General features: G+C 41.0%; 1 protein-coding gene and 2 long non-coding RNA genes across 3 annotated transcripts; 1 reads left to right on the forward strand and 2 right to left on the reverse strand.

Annotated features, from left to right (window-relative positions):
- Window positions 1-533: 533 nt before the first annotated feature.
- Window positions 534-1,697, reverse strand: LOC146647293 (uncharacterized). The gene is made up of 2 exons (XR_014908650.1): window positions 1,373-1,697; window positions 534-782 (listed from the first exon to the last, which is right to left on the reverse strand). It is a non-coding gene; the product is annotated as an uncharacterized LOC146647293 (long non-coding RNA).
- A 4,552-nt stretch (window positions 1,698-6,249) lies between these two features.
- LOC146647294 (uncharacterized) lies at window positions 6,250-7,095 on the reverse strand. The gene is made up of 3 exons (XR_014908544.1): window positions 6,716-7,095; window positions 6,512-6,629; window positions 6,250-6,380 (listed from the first exon to the last, which is right to left on the reverse strand). It is a non-coding gene; the product is annotated as an uncharacterized LOC146647294 (long non-coding RNA).
- Window positions 7,096-9,818: 2,723 nt separating this feature from the next.
- On the forward strand, window positions 9,819-10,925 carry mplkip (M-phase specific PLK1 interacting protein). Its single transcript, XM_085389778.1, has 2 exons — window positions 9,819-10,233; window positions 10,638-10,925. The coding sequence occupies exons 1-2, from the start codon at window positions 9,919-9,921 to the stop codon at window positions 10,749-10,751; spliced, it is 429 nt and encodes a 142-aa protein (XP_085245904.1). The 5' UTR covers window positions 9,819-9,918; the 3' UTR covers window positions 10,752-10,925.
- Window positions 10,926-17,081: the final 6,156 nt, after the last annotated feature.

Below are 17,081 nucleotides of genomic sequence, written 5' to 3' on the forward strand. Positions count from 1 at the left end.
ACTAGGTTGGTCTACAGCAATCAGAACGTACAACACAATGTACTGTAAAAAAATAAAATAAAATAAAATAAAATAAATCAGCGAAACAGTCCGCAAAAGGTGAACCGGGTTATAGTGAGGGACCACTGTACAATAATTTCTAGTAGCACTGCTGATATATGAAATGGTGAGTTTTGAGGTTGTCTTCAAACACGTGCATTGTACTACACAGCAAATCCAGCATGTCCAAATTAACACTGTCGGATTTGATTTCAACACTATTAAAGTGTCTATATGGGTCCACACCAGAGAGTGTTAATTTAACTCTTTTTGGAGAGTTGGTACGTTAACTCTGATTTAGTGTTAAACACCAAATCTGTCTGGAGTTGATAATTTAACACTTGGTGTTAAGAGTTTATATATTAACTCTCAAAGAGTATTTTAGTTTAACTACGTAAGAGTTATCTTCTAATTCATTCTAAAAAGCGGGAATTTTACTGTTCTGAACTTCTAGAAATTTCTTTTGGAAATAAACATTTACTAAAAAGATGCAATGGTTTTTGAAAAACATTTATTCTGAACTGTGCACCACAATTTCAAAACATTTTCTGAAAGATGTAACAGTATACATGTTCTCACTTTCATTAGAATTTTGTTTATCAAAAGGTCTGACATGGTAAATGCAAATAACAGCATTCTCATCACTTATTTCTTCAATACAATATGCATGTCCTTCATTCATCCCTCTGTGGAACTTCAACGCACTTCTGCTCTCCCCCATATTCCATCTTCACAAGCATATCCTGTGCGGAGATTGAATAAAAATTAGTTGACACTAATTAATGGCACAAATAATCCAGTAAACAATTGCAGCACAGTAAAAAAAAAAAAAAAAAAGGAATCCTCTTTGAGCCATTACTTGTGTAAAGTATTTTCCCAAAAGACAAGGACACAGGCAACAGGTAATACTGAGCTAAATGTAAAACCTCAACCTTTTTCATTTTTACCTAAACCGTGTGCACAAAACTCTGGAGGGATCTATGCTAACGTAGAACCCAGTCAGGACGTCAGCTACTGCTGTTTGCTCGGTTTTTTTTTTATGGGCGATCGTTTTCAGGCTTCAAGCAGCACCATTATACCAACATTTCACATTCTACACATTGTTTTAGGTGTATTTGACCAAAAGTTTGACTGAAAATTCACATGCAAGCTTTTTTTCAAGGCTGTGGTATTTGCCCGCAAACAATACCTTTCAGCTAGCTAAAACAGAATATTATGCTATCAGCGAGCAACATGGCTAATGCCTTTCACACAGCTTTGTCTCAACTCCAAAGAGCCACAGAAGTAAAAGCTCATAATAATAATTGAAACAATCTTTGAAAAAATGACTTACCAAGCATGGCAAACAACTCAAACATGTAGAGCAAAATGTTCTGAAACGGCTTCACTTCAGCTTCGATTGGAGCCGTGCTGGGGGCGGAGTCTGTGAATTTACTCTGTTGGTGTCATAGCCCCTGTAGGAGTTCAGAGTTAAGAGGTCAAGAGTTAATGTTTCCATTGTAACACCTCCAGATTTGACAGAGAAACACTCATTTTTAACACTCGATTTTAACTACTATCATTTTACACCTCAGAGTTACATTAAAAGAATGTGACTCTGCTTAGAGTAAAATTAACTCTACTTTTGCAAGGAGACTATTAACACCAAAACATTTAACACTTTTGAATTTGCTGTGTAGAAAAAAGTGTTTGAAGGATTAAAAATGTAAAAAGTAATGACTAGTTTATATTTATGAAAAAACCTTTATGCAGAAAAAGTAGCAAACAAACAAAAACATAACACATGGACACTTTTGCCACAAACAAGCTGAAGGGATGGTGATTTTTTTTTAATAAACCCAGAGTGTTAAAAAAACACTTAGAAACAAATTTATTTATCAGCAGCATGAATAGTAAAAAATACACAATTTCATTTTAGCTGTCAAAGTCGATTTAACTGAATTACGTGTTTCCGGTTAGTGTGGAGGTCGCAATATGGCGCTCCCCAGTGGCTGCAGCCAGATGCTCTTGAAACGAACCCTGACAGCCGAGTGCTCATCTTAGCTAGCTAGGTCTGAGGACCGAGCTAAGGACTGTAGTTACGGATTAGCTTACAAACATGTTTAACTTACCGAAAAAGTGCAGCGAGGTCTCGGGTCCTTCTGTCGGGTAGTCCAGTTTACTGAAGAACACCTCAGGCTGTCAGGTAAAAACACTCGGTCGTGTTTTCGTAAAGTAAACGCTGACCCCAATTTAACATCACGGCGGTAGGAATTAGAATCAAACTTATGGGAAAGGAGACCTCTTGGACATAAATCAGCGTGATGAGAACTATTGAAAACAAAAGAAAGAAACTTTTGAAAAAAATTATCTGAGGAGAATAAATTAATTTTAGTCTGACCCCAGTCCCATCCGCTAACATGGAGAAGGCGGGGTTTATGACCTATACTGCAGCCAGACACCAGGGGGCGATAGAGACGTTTTGGCTTCATTTTTGGGGCGCTGTCGCGTCGTCCATGTTTTCTACAGTCATTGGTCTGTAAGCCTGGAGGCCATTTGTTGAGTTTGCCATGGTCAGGCTGGAGTCATTTTCGAATTCTCTAAACATGAAGAAACAGTTTCATGCAGTGTGTTTGCAGCAGCTTCCTCGTGGTGTGACTGCAGTTAAATTTATTTTTCACCTTTATAGAGGTGACACATTTTAAAACTCGAGTCATCAGTCAGGAATTGATTGTTGTTTATAATTAACCTGCCGAGTGTGGCCTCATTAAATCAGTTTTCAGCAGGGCCGTGCAGAGATGTTTGAGGGGTGGGTGCTCGACCCAGGCTGAAGAACAACAACACACATTCATCAAGACTCTAACATGAATCAGATCACACTGTATGACTGTCATCAGGTGTGTTTTACCTGGTTGGTACACTGTTGGAGGGCAGGTTGTGTTGATCTGAGGCCGAGTCCACAGGAGAGACGCGAGCTGTCAGACAATAACATGCAAAGGTTGGTGACAGCGCTCGGAAACATAAAGATTAGAAAACTGTGGGAAATAAACTGAAACTGGAATATTAGTAGGGATGGTCATGGTATACACACACACACACACAATCCAGTATACTGTATATACTGTAGCCACAAGTTTGCATCATGGTGCTGATCCAGAATCCTTCCCTTTATTCCTACTGCTGTAATAATAAAGTCATAAGAATAAAACAACTAAAGTGTTAAATATAAAATAGTTGAACATAGGCAGAAAGCTGATTAAATGTTTAAACTGTAGCGATCATGTGGCTGCTGTAAAATCAGCATTTTGTCATATTTGAAATATAAATCTAATATAAATCGTAATGTATTTTCTTTAAAAATAGTGTTTTTTTAATAGTTCATAATTATATTGATGAGGATATTAGATAGTTTTTAGTGTAATATAAGCCCCCCCCCCCCCCCCCCCCCCCAGAAAGTCAGGGAAAGCCCTGTAACTTACTTTAAAACTAAATATGTTCCTGAGACATGACAGGCTTACCCAGTTAGCTAGCAGCTAATGACCCAGACACCTGTGCAGCTAATAAAAGGTAACAGGTAATGTTTGTCGCGCTGTTGCACACACAGCACGCTCATTTGAGTCAATTCATCAGTCTACACAACACAACGTGGCCATAATAAGCTGATACTGCTGTGTGCTATAGGCTACAGTGTTGACTGGTTTGTGTCGCACCAGTCTCCCAGTTTTTTGTTTTTTTTTTGGTTTTTTTGGGGGGGTTTTTAAATATTAAACTTTATTAAGAAACAGTATACAGAACATGTATACAATCAGAACAAAATTAACATATGCCAGGGGGTGTAATACAAAGAATTACATACATTCAATAATTTGTAATTACTACAAACAGTAATAGTTTTCACAGCCTTTTCGTTAATTGATCCACGAATCAATTTTATGTAACATAAAACATCATTATAGTAATGTTTAAAATTAGGTTTTTTGTTACTGTATTTGCATTTGTGAAAATAAAATTTAGCTAAGATAACTAACAAGTTTATTATAAAGTAAACTTCTTCTTTTTTTTTGCCTTTGAAAGAAACAAAATACAACATTTTCCCGTTTCACAGTAAAGTCTTTGTAGAGATGTCCAGCAATGAATCTACTGAAGTCTTTCCAAAATGTTCCAGCGCATGAACAGATCCAGAAGAGGTGCTGCACAGTCTCAGGATGGCTTCCACAAAATCCACAGCTCACATTTATGTCCCTTTTGAACTTCGTCATGTAATGATTAGCAGGATAAAATTTATGCAGTATTTTAAATGAGACTTCCTTCACTTTATTCGTTACCAGATACTTGTTAGGAATTGTCCATACTCTTTTCCAGTTAATGTCACTGACAAAGGAATCCCAGTAAGAGACCACATGTGGGATAGTTAGAGATTCTGTCTGGAACAAAGCACGAATATTCTTATTACTTTTACTGTGGTTTGTTAGACAGATTCTTCCTATGTGTGAATCTAAAGGGTTGGGGAGAGAAACAATGATATGCAAGGTTGAATACCTTTAAAAAGCATTATAATACCCGTAGGTATTGCATCAAATAATATGGCATATTCTTTGGGTGTGGCTGGAAATTTATAGGTGTTTAAAAATTCTGAATAAGACATAAGCTGCTCATTAGGATTAAACAGCTGATTCACTAAAACAATCCGTTTCTCAACCCACCTAGAAAAAAATAATGATTTATTTTTATGCACTATGTTCCTATTATTCCAAATTAAATACGTATGGGGTGTAAAGTTGTGTTTATATATAAGGGACCAAGCTAATAGAACTTGTTTGTGAAACATCGAGAGCTTTTCTGGAAGCTTATCTATATTACAATCACAACCTAAGACAAAACTTAGACCCCCAAACTTAGAGAAAATGTAGTGAGGAATAAAATTCCAAATGGATACCGGATTTTTAAGAAAATGTTTAGCCCAATTAATCTTAAATGTATTGTTTAGAGTAGTAAAATCCAAAACATTGAGACCACCGTGTTCATAGTCATTCATCAATACACTTTTTCTGATGTAATGTGTCCGGTTTTTCCAAAGGAAGTTGAAGAGCATTCGGTCGATATCCTTACAAGTTTTGCCGTCCACATGCAGAGAAATTGCTGCATAAGTCAGTCGAGACAGACCTTCTGCTTTTGAGAGCAATACCCTTCCTCTTAAACTTAAATGTCTCTGCAACCATTGATTTAATTTGGTTTGAGATTTTTTAATAATTGGGGGAAAATTTAGTAAAATTCTGTCTTTTGGATCTTTGCAGATAATCAGACCTAAATATGTTGCTTCATTTTTAACTGTTATATTACAAATACTCTGAACATTACACTCTTTGACAGGTAATAACTGACATTTATTTAAGTTTAGGACCAATCCAGACCCTTTTGAGAAATCCTCTATTACACGTAAAGCAATTGGCACTTGGCTGGCATTTTTAAGAAAAATTGTGGTATCATCTGCCAATTGACTGATGACAATCTCTCTGTCTGCTATGTTTATACCTTTCACAGGGCTATTCGAAATATGAGAGGCAAGAATTTGGGTGCAAAGTAAAAAAAAATAAGGGCTAATCGGACCAGTCTCCCAGTTCACAGCTCTACACCAATCAGGCAGTATGGAAATGCGCATGCTCTTTGTGAGCGCGTTCCCAGTTAACCAGTGTGCGCTGACGTCAAGGGTGATCATTGGTTAATGTTAGTCATGTGACTGATGCAAGCCAGATCCTTTTATTTAGTAACACTGTGATTAATAGTAGTGATGGGCAGATGAAGCCCCATGAAGCACTGAAGCTTTTCATCCAATTGGTTCACCCCAACGCGAAGCTTCATGAAGCTTCATTTGCTCTAGCAGGACACCTACTGGACGTAAAAATAATAGCTGGCATGAATTTGAAGAGTGTGGCCTTTTGCACACAGCCTGTAAATGTCAACAACAAAAGGAGTGTGTAAAACATGTATATTGTAGTGATCCAGTATACTGTGTATATTTATAGTGGCAGTATGGGAAATGATTATTTGGAAATGCTTGAAATGGAAATGATCATTTACTGTGAGGTGAGGTGTGGTTGGGGTGTGGACAGTGGTTGTGCTTTTGTAACGTTGAGGTATGGACAGCTACACACTGAGGCTTTGAGCCTCAGTCCTGCCTGTTCACATTTTATTCTGTAAAAACTAAATTTTCACTGCTTTTATGACCTTTTTAGTGGGGAGAACATAGCTAGGATTTAATGATTTAACAAATCTTTTGAATCCTTTGTCCTCCACAATGCTAAATGGCTGGGAGTCCTCAATCACCATGCTAACCAGGTCTTCATCTATTTGAGATTGTTCTCCTGAGGAAAGACAATAAAGATAAAGCACAAATATAAATATCACATACGTAACTTATAACAGTTGTATAATATTGTTATATCATTTAGTAACATTACTGCATGCTATATTATCATGGCATTTGATGGCTCACCTGGTCTTGCTCCACAATCGGTGTTCCCCTTATTCTCATGCAAAGCTCTGTAGTGCCTAAGCATGGATGAGGTGTTGTTGTTATATCCCAGCTCCCTGGCACATAGCAAACACTTCACCTTGTACAAAAGTCAAGACAGCTCAACATAAATTGTATTGCACCATCAGTATTATGAAAATACATCTTCTGTAGAAATTTACATACCTTGTTGGGAGGAATAAGATCAAAATGTTCCCACACAGGGGAGGACATCCTCCTCTTCTTAGCTGGCTCCATTCTCTCCTGACTTTCTCTCCTCACTCTCATAAACCTCCAAACGGTCTCCAAACTCTCACTAACCGCAACTCTCCATCAAACACCCACATTTTTGAATGAAGTCTGAGGGGTTTATATCGCTGTCATATCTCGCGGCAAAGTTCGAACCACTTCATGAACCAGTCACGTGGTACAGCCGGGCAGCGAGGCTTCGGACGTCATCATTTTCAGCTCCTCCCATAAATGAAGCAAGCCTCGATACGCGCTTCGCGGAAACGCCCCCTCCATTACTCGACACACGCTCCGAAGCCTCGATACAGAACGTCCCATCACTAATTAATAGTGAAATACTAATAGTATAATAATATAATAATAGAGGACACACTGTTGACCTACTGATCTCCAAGGGCCTGAGCATTTCAAAGGTTACTGTGTCTGATGTGGGCCTGTCTCACCATTAGGCTACTGTGTTTTTGTTGAAAGTAAAATTTCAGCCCACACAAATATGTCAGCAGCAGTGATCACAAAACGGTGTATAACTGAATACAGTAGTGAGATCTTTAACCAGGTCTTCCCATTAGCATCTGGCCTGCCCAAAGGTTCAGTCAATGAGCTTGTCAATAGCTCCCCCTAACAAACTCCCAGAAAGCCTCAGATCAGCTGAAACACTCAGTTTATTTAAATCCAGGTTGAAGACTCACCTGTTCTCAGCTACATTTGAATAAAGCACCAAATCCGCACTGTTCTACTTTTAAGCTTAAATTTCAAAACTTACATTTTAACTACTGATTCTATCTACTGCTCCTTTCTTCTTCTTTTATCCCATTTTAAATGCTTTTTATTTGTTTTTGTTTTTTAATGTCTCTGTAAAGTACTTTGAATCACCTTGCTGTGTTGTGCTATATAAATAAACTTGCTTTGCTTTACACCAGGGGTCGGAAACCCGCGGCTCTTTAGTCCTTATTTTGCGGCTCCGGGTGGTTTGGGAAAATAAATTAGAAGTATTTAGCTGAAGTGTATTTTATTTGTGTTTAGTTCTTTTTAACTTGTAGTTCTAAATTGGAAGATTACTGTGATTTTGAAATATAAAAATAAAATTATATCGTATTATTTTTTTCATCGCTCAAAATAAGCGTCACACTCGCGGAAGCCGGTGTACCGGCCGAAACGCTGTGCATTTATCGAGACTTTCAACCCCAGGTGGGCCAGTTATGGACCTTCGGATCCACATTATGTCAGCAGCTGTTCTCCACCGTGAACTACGTTAAAAACAAACACCGCTCACGCCTCACAGATGACAGCTTACAGTCCTGCGTGAAGATGAGGTTCAGGACCACAAGTCTCATTGTAAACATATCACAGCAGACCCGACGATGCTTGCATGAACAAGCTTTTCAGCATCTCTTTATTGACCGCTTTTCACACACGGTTGCTGTACACATACAGCCGGCTGTAGCTTTGCAGCTCACAGCCCGACACACACCAACACAACAGCAGAGAGAGCACAGACTTTAAGGCGGCGAGGCGTGATTGCGGGTGCCGCTCAGGTGCGTCCGACTTCCATGCAGCGGCACTGCAGACCACGCCCCGCCACACACATTAACCAGGTAAAATACATATTTAGGCAGAATTTTGCAAAGATCTATTTTTCATTTTTAGCAGCATAGTACTTTTTTCCAGTTATTTTTTAAAAGTCAGGTCAAGGCTCCAAAAGCACAAAGGCGATATGAGGGTGGCTCACAGCAGCTTTTGTCTGCTGGATCATTTTAGTTCAGCGTCTTTCCTTTGGTTATATTTCTTTAAGAGTTCAAAATGTGTTAATTACATAAATAAAAGGTAATTTTCGCTGTAGCACTTCGTGGATTTCATAAGCAACACACCTTAGTTGCTCCGTGGATTCTTTTAAAAAGCAGTTAAAAACTTTTCTTTTCAAACAAGCCTTTTGTTGTACGTATTTTATATTCTTTACATTATTTACATTTGATCTTTTACATTGTGTATAATGTCTATTGATTGTATTGTTTATTTTAATATTTGTGTGCAGCGCTTTGTGACTGCCTGTCTGTGAAAAGCGCTTAATGAATAAACTTTACTTACTTACTTTAGTTGTTCACACAAAGCATAAAGGTAAAAATAACAACATATACAGTGTTATTTTCACTTAATCAGCTCTGTAGTTAAGGGATCTTTTTATCATTTACGGATTTTAGCCAAAGTCAAGTCTTACCTTTGCAGGAACGATCTAGAAAGAGTGGTCCATGCTTTTATTACTTCACGGCTGGACTACTGTAATTCCCTCTATGCTGGCCTAGATCGTTCCTGTCTACATCGCCTTCAACTGGTGCAGAACGCTGCCGCTCGCCTGTTGACCGGTTCAAAAAAAAGAGACCACATCACTCCGGTTCTCTACTCTCTCCACTGGCTCCCAGTTGCCTTTAGGATTGATTTTAAAATCTTACTGCTGGCTTTTAAGGTTTTAAATGCCACTGCACCTTCTTACCTGTCAGAACTCCTTAGTACTTATCGCCCCAGGAGATCTTTGAGGTCAGCCGATCTGATGCTTTTAGATGTTCCCAGGTATAAATTAAAGACAAAGGGAGAGAGGGCGTTTGCTGTGGCTGCACCCAGACTGTGGAACAGTTTACCTCCTCACGTCAGATTCTCCAAAAGCCTAGAAACTTTTAAAACTGCTCTTAAAACTCACCTCTTTTCATTGGCTTTTAGAAAGGTTTAATTTATTTGTTTATTTATTTTTTATTTGATCAGCGAGGTGTTTTACGAAATTGTGTTCTATTGTATTTTTATCTGTATTTACTGTACAGCACTTTGGTCAGCCTTGGTTGTTTTTAAATGTGCTCTATAAATAAACTTGACTTGACTTGACTTTAGATTTCAAAAAGTATTTGCGGCTCCCAGTTTTCTTTTGCGTGGAAACCGGGTCCAAGTGGCTCTTTGGGTGTTAAAGGTTGCTGAGCCCTGCTTTACACGGATATGAACAGAACTGTTCACCCTGCGGTCCGCTGAGCGGCGCTGCAGTCTGTGGGCGGAGCTGAAAGCTGTGTTTCCGGTTCCGGCCTCCTAGTGTTTTGTTGTGTTGTTCGTCGTTCTGTGGCAGCAGTTTAATTCTCCTCTTCCGCTCTTTACCCGTTCACATGTTCCGCGCTCCAGACAGACATCAGCGGAGTCCCGGAGCTCCACGACCGGCGTCCGGCTGGGGCTTCCCCCGCTCCCCATACGGAGGCTCCTCGCGGAGCTACTCCCCCTACTCTCCGGGATCTCCAGGCTACTCTCCGGGTTCTAATCGAGGATACAGAGACGGATCTCCAGCCGGGTTCGGAAACGGTTCCGGGGGGTTCGGAGATACGTTCGGCAGCGGCTCGCGCGGTTTCGGGGGTCCGATGCGGCGCAGAGGGGACGGTTTCCGGCGGCCACAGTCCCTCAGTCCAACTTCAGCTCCGAACTTCAAGGTAAGGATCCGAGGCTGGATCAGAACTGGCAGCACTCCCAATCAGACAGCCTGATCGGTACAGATGATCCGTGAGTCATTCATAAGTCCGCCTGATCATTAATAAGATCGATTTCAGGTGACTCTTCTTTGTCTTGGGTGGGGGTCATGATCAGCAAGAGGTCGTCCACCCGAGGACAGGCGGAGGTTGCGGGGAGGGGGGGGCGTCACTCTCACTGTAATCTCAGAGCAGAGAGAAGCAGATGTAGTGAGTGTTTAATAAATAGATGTTAAACCAAAACTTCCTGCAAAGCTGACTCCGTTAGCGAGATTTGTCACGTGACCGAAGTTCTTCAAACAAACTGGGACATGTGAGAGACGTGTGTCTGTGACGTGTTTTAAACGTGTCATTGCTGTGTGTTTCAGTCTTCAGACGCGCCCGTGCAGAAATACTTCAGCCCGTCTATGATGCAGGATCCGTGGAAAAATCTGCAGCCCGTAACCACCGTGGATGCCGCTGCTGCCAGGCAGATCACATGACTGGAAATACTACAAGTGGTGACCACATGACATCACCAGCAAGGATCAATAACTGATGAGACGAACTGAAGTTTTTAGTCAGATGTTTTAACCTTTTTAAAAACTGTTTTTAAACTGTTTGTGAAAAGAAGTTTTAAGTTTTTAAAATATAAAAAGTTAAAATTTTTCTTCAAATCTTCGTTTGTTCTTTAAGCTCTGAAAAGAAAAGGAAAAGGTGATCCGCATCGACTCTGTGCTCTGCATAATTTAAAATGACAAAAGTATGTATGCACATACAAGGAACTGGGCTCGGGTTATTTAAAGAACAACGAGCACACACGATAGCGACAGCAGCAACACTGGGTGTGTAGTGGCAAGAATATGCAGTATGTATGACAGTACAGGGGAGACAATACTAAAAGCCAGGCAATATTACGTTAAGACTGAATTTAATTGTAGGAAAACTCACAGTTAACAGTCCAAACTATGCTTAAAATGAAACTGAGGGGTACGTGGACAAGTTCACATCTGCCTTATCAGAAGTCAATCAAAAACTACATTCATGAAAAATCAACTCTTCTGTTTAACATGAAAAATATGTAAACAATTTAACATTGAGCTCTTACTTATTGAGTACTTTGATTTTAAAATAATAATAATAAAAATGCTCTCTGCAACTTAGAAATAAATCCAAATGAAACAGCTTGAAGGATTCATCCACGTAAACACAGCAACAACATAAAGTGCTAAAAACTACACATGCAGCCCTGCAGTGGAACACTTTGTGCAACCTGAAAAAGGGAATTTACTTATTAAATGTTACATGTTGGAGTGTTTTCTCAGTGCTTACCTTTCAGTTTCCACATTAGTGTGCAGAAATACAAGCTTGTCCATGTGGTCGGCTCTCAGGAATAGGGCAGGGCAATATGGCCAAAAATATTTATCACTAGATATATTTGAAAATTTGTGATAACAATATGACTGACGATATAATTGATGTGAGACAAAATAGATAAACAGACGCAGGAAGTTAACGTGTTGGCACCGTCATACGTGTTCCTGCAGAGCAGGGCTGTTTACCTGTTAGGTCACCACGGTAACCAAATCAAATCACTTTTATTCAAATCAAATCACTTTTATTGTCACATCACATGTGCAGGTACATTGGTACAGCACATGTGAGTGAAATTCTTGTGTGCGAGCTTCACAAGCAACAGAGTTGTGCAAAATACAATAATGTAAACAAGCAAAATACAAGAATGGCTACATCTGAAACTAATAAATATATGTACAATATATAATAGTGTATGCATTTCTGGATGTGTATACTAAATATTTTTCTACGTGTGTGTGTGTGTGTGTGTGTGTGTGTGTACACATATTTTACAAATTAAATAGAGTCAACAATGAATAGAATATATAAAATAAAATATACAGAGTTGAATATGTGCAAAACAGTGGCATTACTGTACAGTGTGGAGTGCATAATGTTAAAGTTCCAGTAGTGAAGCTGAGGTGTCTATGACGTGTTCAGCAGTCTGATGGCCTGATGGAAGAAGCTGTCTCTCAGTCTGCTGGTACGGGACCGGATGCTGCAGAACCTCCTTCCTGATGGAAGCAGTCTGAACAGTTTATGGCTGGGGTGACTGGAGTCCTTGATGATCCTCCCCGCTTTCCTCAGGCACCGCTTCCTGTAGATGTCTTGGAGGGAGGGAAGCTCACCTCCAATTATCCGTTCAGAGCACCGCACTACTCGCTGGAGAGCTTTGCAGTTGTAGGCGGTGCTGTTGCCATACCAGGTGGTGATGCATCCAGTGAGGATGCTCTCAATGGCACAGTGATAGAAGGTCCTGAGGATGCGGGGGCTCATGCCGAATCTTTTCAGTCTCCTGAGAAAGAAGAGGCGCTGCTGCGCCTTCTTCACTGTTTTGTTTGTGTGTACTGACCACGTAAGATCCTCAGCCAGATGTACACCAAGGAAGCGGAAGCTGCTCACTCTCTCCACAGCAGCACCGTTGATGGTGATGGGGGTGTGTACTTCTCTGCACCTCCGGAAGTCCACTATCAACTCCTTTGTCTTTGCGACGTTGAGGGTGAGATGGTTGTCTTGACACCAGTGGGTCAGGGCGCTGACCTCCTTCCTGTAAGCCGTCTCATCACCGTTGGTGATAAGACCCACCACTGTAGTGTCGTCCGCAAACTTCACAATGATGTTGGAGCTGTTAGTGGCTGTGCAGTCGTAGGTGTAGAGTGAGTACAGGAGAGGGCTCAGTACACACCCCTGTGGAGCACCAGTGTTCAGTGTGATGGGGGATGAGGTGATGCTGCCCAGTCTGACCACCTGGCGTCTGTCAGACAGGAAGCTAAGGATCCAGCTGCAGAGGGAGCTGCTCAGTCCTAGATCCTGCAGTTTCCTGTCCAGCTTCGAGGGAACGATGGTATTGAATGCTGAGCTGTAATCTACAAACAGCATTCTCACATACGTGTCTCTCTTCTCCAGGTGTGACAGGGCAGTGTGACAGTGTCAGGGCTATGGCATCATCAGTGGACCTGTTGTGGCGGTATGCGAACTGTAGAGGGTCCAGTGAGTCGGGTAGTGCAGAGCAGATGAAGTCCCTGACCAGCTTCTCGAAGCATTTGCTTACGATGGGGGTCAGGACTACAGGTCGCCAGTCGTTCAATGAGGAGATGGTGGAGGATTTGGGTACAGGGACGACGGTGGCCATTTTGAAGCAGGCTGGGACTACAGACAGAGAGAGGGAAAGGTTGAAGATGTGCGTGAACACTCCAGCCAGCTGAGCCGCGCATGACTTGAGGACGCGGCCGGGAATCCCGTCCGGACCTGTAGCTTTGCGTGCGTTCACCTTCCTGAAGCACCTCCGCACATCCTCCTCAGACACAGTGTGCGCACTGACGTCATCCGCGGTGCGCACACTGTCCGGTCTCATGGTGTTCGCTGCGTCGAATCTAGCGTAGAATACGTTTAGATCCTCACACAGAGAGGCCGTGGTCTGCGGTGTGCTGGTTTTCCCTCTAAAGTCTGTGATCGTGTTTAGTCCCTGCCACATACTCCGAGGGTTGTCAAACTGTTGCTCCACCCTGTCCCTGTACTCACGTTTGGCTGCTTTGATCGTCTTCCGGAGTTGGTAATGTGCGTGTTTGTAGTCCGATGTGTTCACGGAGGCAAAGGCGGTGCTCTGTGCCGCCCGAACATCTCCGTTAATCCAGGGTTTTTGATTTGGGAAGGATTTAACTGTTCTGGATGGGACGACATCTTCCACGCATTTCCTGATAAATCCGCAGACTGAGTCTGTATACTCATCAATGTCCCTAGCAGCCACGTAACCAGTGCCCATCAGCATTTTAAATGAGCTGATTCAGTGTGCCGAACACCAAGCCAAACAGGAAGTCATCTGCTTCAAAGTAAAGGTTCATCCTAACATTCATGCTGGTCACATCATCGATCTACCCGCTGAGGGACGGCTCGAGCTGAACATTGATCATCCTTCACATCAATCACATCTTAAGTGTGATTTCATAGCAGAATGAACACCGTCACTCTCCGTCAATGGTTTAATTGGAATGTTTCCGGGGGGTTTTCTTCTTCCCCGCCCCCCCTCTTTTTTATGCTGCTCACCATTGTCCTTGGTTTCTTTCTTTTTATTTTCTTTCACTACTTCGATCACCTGCTTCCAGACTCATCCACAAACAACATCCTTTATTTCGACACATACGCACAGCACGATCATGCATAGTCATGCGCTCAACAGCAGCACATTTGCATCAGTCAGACAGCGCACACAGTCGTTTAGGATACACACACTTAAGCCAAGCGTACTCATATTAGTAAATATGCATACACATAGTCAAACTCAGGGAGCATCTCGCCACACATTTTCTCTCTCTCTCCTTCTCTTTATTTACGAATAAGTGACGTATTCTCTCCACCTGTCTAAGCAACGCACACAGCGTACATCCCTAGTTATACACAGTCATCTATGGGGGCACTGAGGTTCATTACATGGAATATAAATGGAGCTGGCTCCAGAGAAAAGAGGTTAAAAATATTTAACCAACTCAAAAAACTACAGGCAGATGTTGTCCTTTTACAAGAGACCCACAGACCTCTTAGAGGTTCGAATGAACTTAAAACACCTCAGTTTCCTAATGTGTTCTCAGCTTGTTATAATTCTAGACAAAGGGGAGTAGCAATTTTAATACATAAAAATATTAATTTCACAGTACTCGATACAGTTATAGATCCAGAGGGCAGATTCTTAATCATTAAACTATCTATACTTGATAAAAAGCTATGTATTGCAAGTGTATATGGTCCAAATGTTGATGATCCCTCATTCTTTCACGGTTTTTTCAGTGCACTCTCTGAACACTTAGATGGCACACTTGTTCTTGGAGGCGACCTCAACCTTGGACTAAATGAAGACATGGATAGGCTCAATACAGCGGGAACTCAGCGTAATTGGCAGTCCACAAATATAATCAAACAGTATATGAGTGACTTTGGTCTTTGCGATGCATGGCGCTCCCTTCACCCCACCAGTAAGGAATATACTTTTTTCTCACATGTCCATCACTCCTACTCTCGTCTGGATTATTTTTTGGTCAGCAGCTCACTGCTGAACGACATTTCAGACACTGAGATTCACCCTATAGCTGTCAGCGATCATGCTCCTGTATCTTTAACACTAATGCACAAGAATAATACTACGCCAAGAAAAAACTGGAGATTTAATACATCACTACTTAAAGATGAAGACTTTATTAAATATTTTAAAAAAGAGTGGACTTCATATTTGGACTATAATGACACTCCCGAAACATCAGCTTCTGTTCTATGGGAAGCAGGGAAAGCTGTGATGAGAGGTAAAATAATTTCTTTCTCATCACATAAAAAGAAAAAAGAAAACAAAAATATTCAGGAATTAGAAAAAAACATCAAATCACTAGAAGAAGCCTACGCGTCCCACCAAGATCAGGAAACATTGAACAAAATATGCAAAACAAAACTAGATTTAAATGAGATAATTGATAAAAAAATAAAAAATAAAAAATCTTTGTACAAAGACTACACTTACAAAATAATGAACATGGTAATAAATCCAGTCAATTTCTAGCAAACCAGCTAAAAATAAATAAAGAAAAAAACAACTATATGTGCTGTTCAAGATTCATCTGGGAACACAGTATACAGGGAGTGCAGAATTATTAGGCAAGTTGTATTTTTGAGGAATAATGTTATTATTGAACAACAACCATGTTCTCAATGAACCCAAAAAACTCATTAATATCAAAGCTGAATATTTTTGGAAGTAGTTCTTAGTTTGTTTTTAGTTTTAGCTATTTTAGGGGGATATCTGTGTGTGCAGGTGACTATTACTGTGCATAATTATTAGGCAACTTAACAAAAAACAAATATATACCCATTTCAATTATTTATTTTTACCAGTGACACCAATATAACATCTCCACATTCACAAATATACATTTCTGACATTCAAAAACAAAACAAAAACAAATCAGCGACCAATATAGCCACCTTTCTTTGCAAGGACACTCAAAAGCCTGCCATCCATGGATTCTGTCAGTGTTTTGATCTGTTCACCATCAACATTGCGTGCAGCAGCAACCACAGCCTCCCAGACACTGTTCAGAGAGGTGTACTGTTTTCCCTCCTTGTAAATCTCACATTTGATGATGGACCACAGGTTCTCAATGGGGTTCAGATCAGGTGAACAAGGAGGCCATGTCATTAGTTTTTCTTCTTTTATACCCTTTCTTGCCAGCCACGCTGTGGAGTACTTGGACGCGTGTGATGGAGCATTGTCCTGCATGAAAATCATGTTTTTCTTGAAGGATGCAGACTTCTTCCTGCACCACTGCTTGAAGAAGGTGTCTTCCAGAAACTGGCAGTAGGACTGGGAGTTGAGCTTGACTCCATCCTCAACCCGAAAAGGCCCCACAAGCTCATCTTTGATGATACCAGCCCAAACCAGTACTCCACCTCCACCTTGCTGGCGTCTGAGTGGGACTGGAGCTCTCTGCCCTTTACCAATCCAGCCACGGGCCCATCCATCTGGCCCATCAAGACTCACTCTCATGTCATCAGTCCATAAAACCTTAGAAAAACCAGTCTTGAGATATTTCTTGGCCCAGTCTTGACGTTTCAGCTTGTGTGTCTTGTTCAGTGGTGGTCGTCTTTCAGCCTTTCTTACCTTGGCCATGTCTCTGAGTATTGCACACCTTGTGCTTTTGGGCACTCCAGTGATGTTGCAGCTCTGAAATATGGCCAAACTGGTGGCAAGTGGCATCTTGGCAGCTGCACGCTTGACT

Source organism: Rhamphochromis longiceps, linkage group LG18 (genome assembly GCF_057381845.1).
Source record: "Rhamphochromis longiceps isolate RC_006_pf linkage group LG18, R_longiceps_female_GT1.1, whole genome shotgun sequence".
In the NCBI taxonomy this organism is placed as follows: domain Eukaryota; kingdom Metazoa; phylum Chordata; class Actinopteri; order Cichliformes; family Cichlidae; genus Rhamphochromis; species Rhamphochromis longiceps.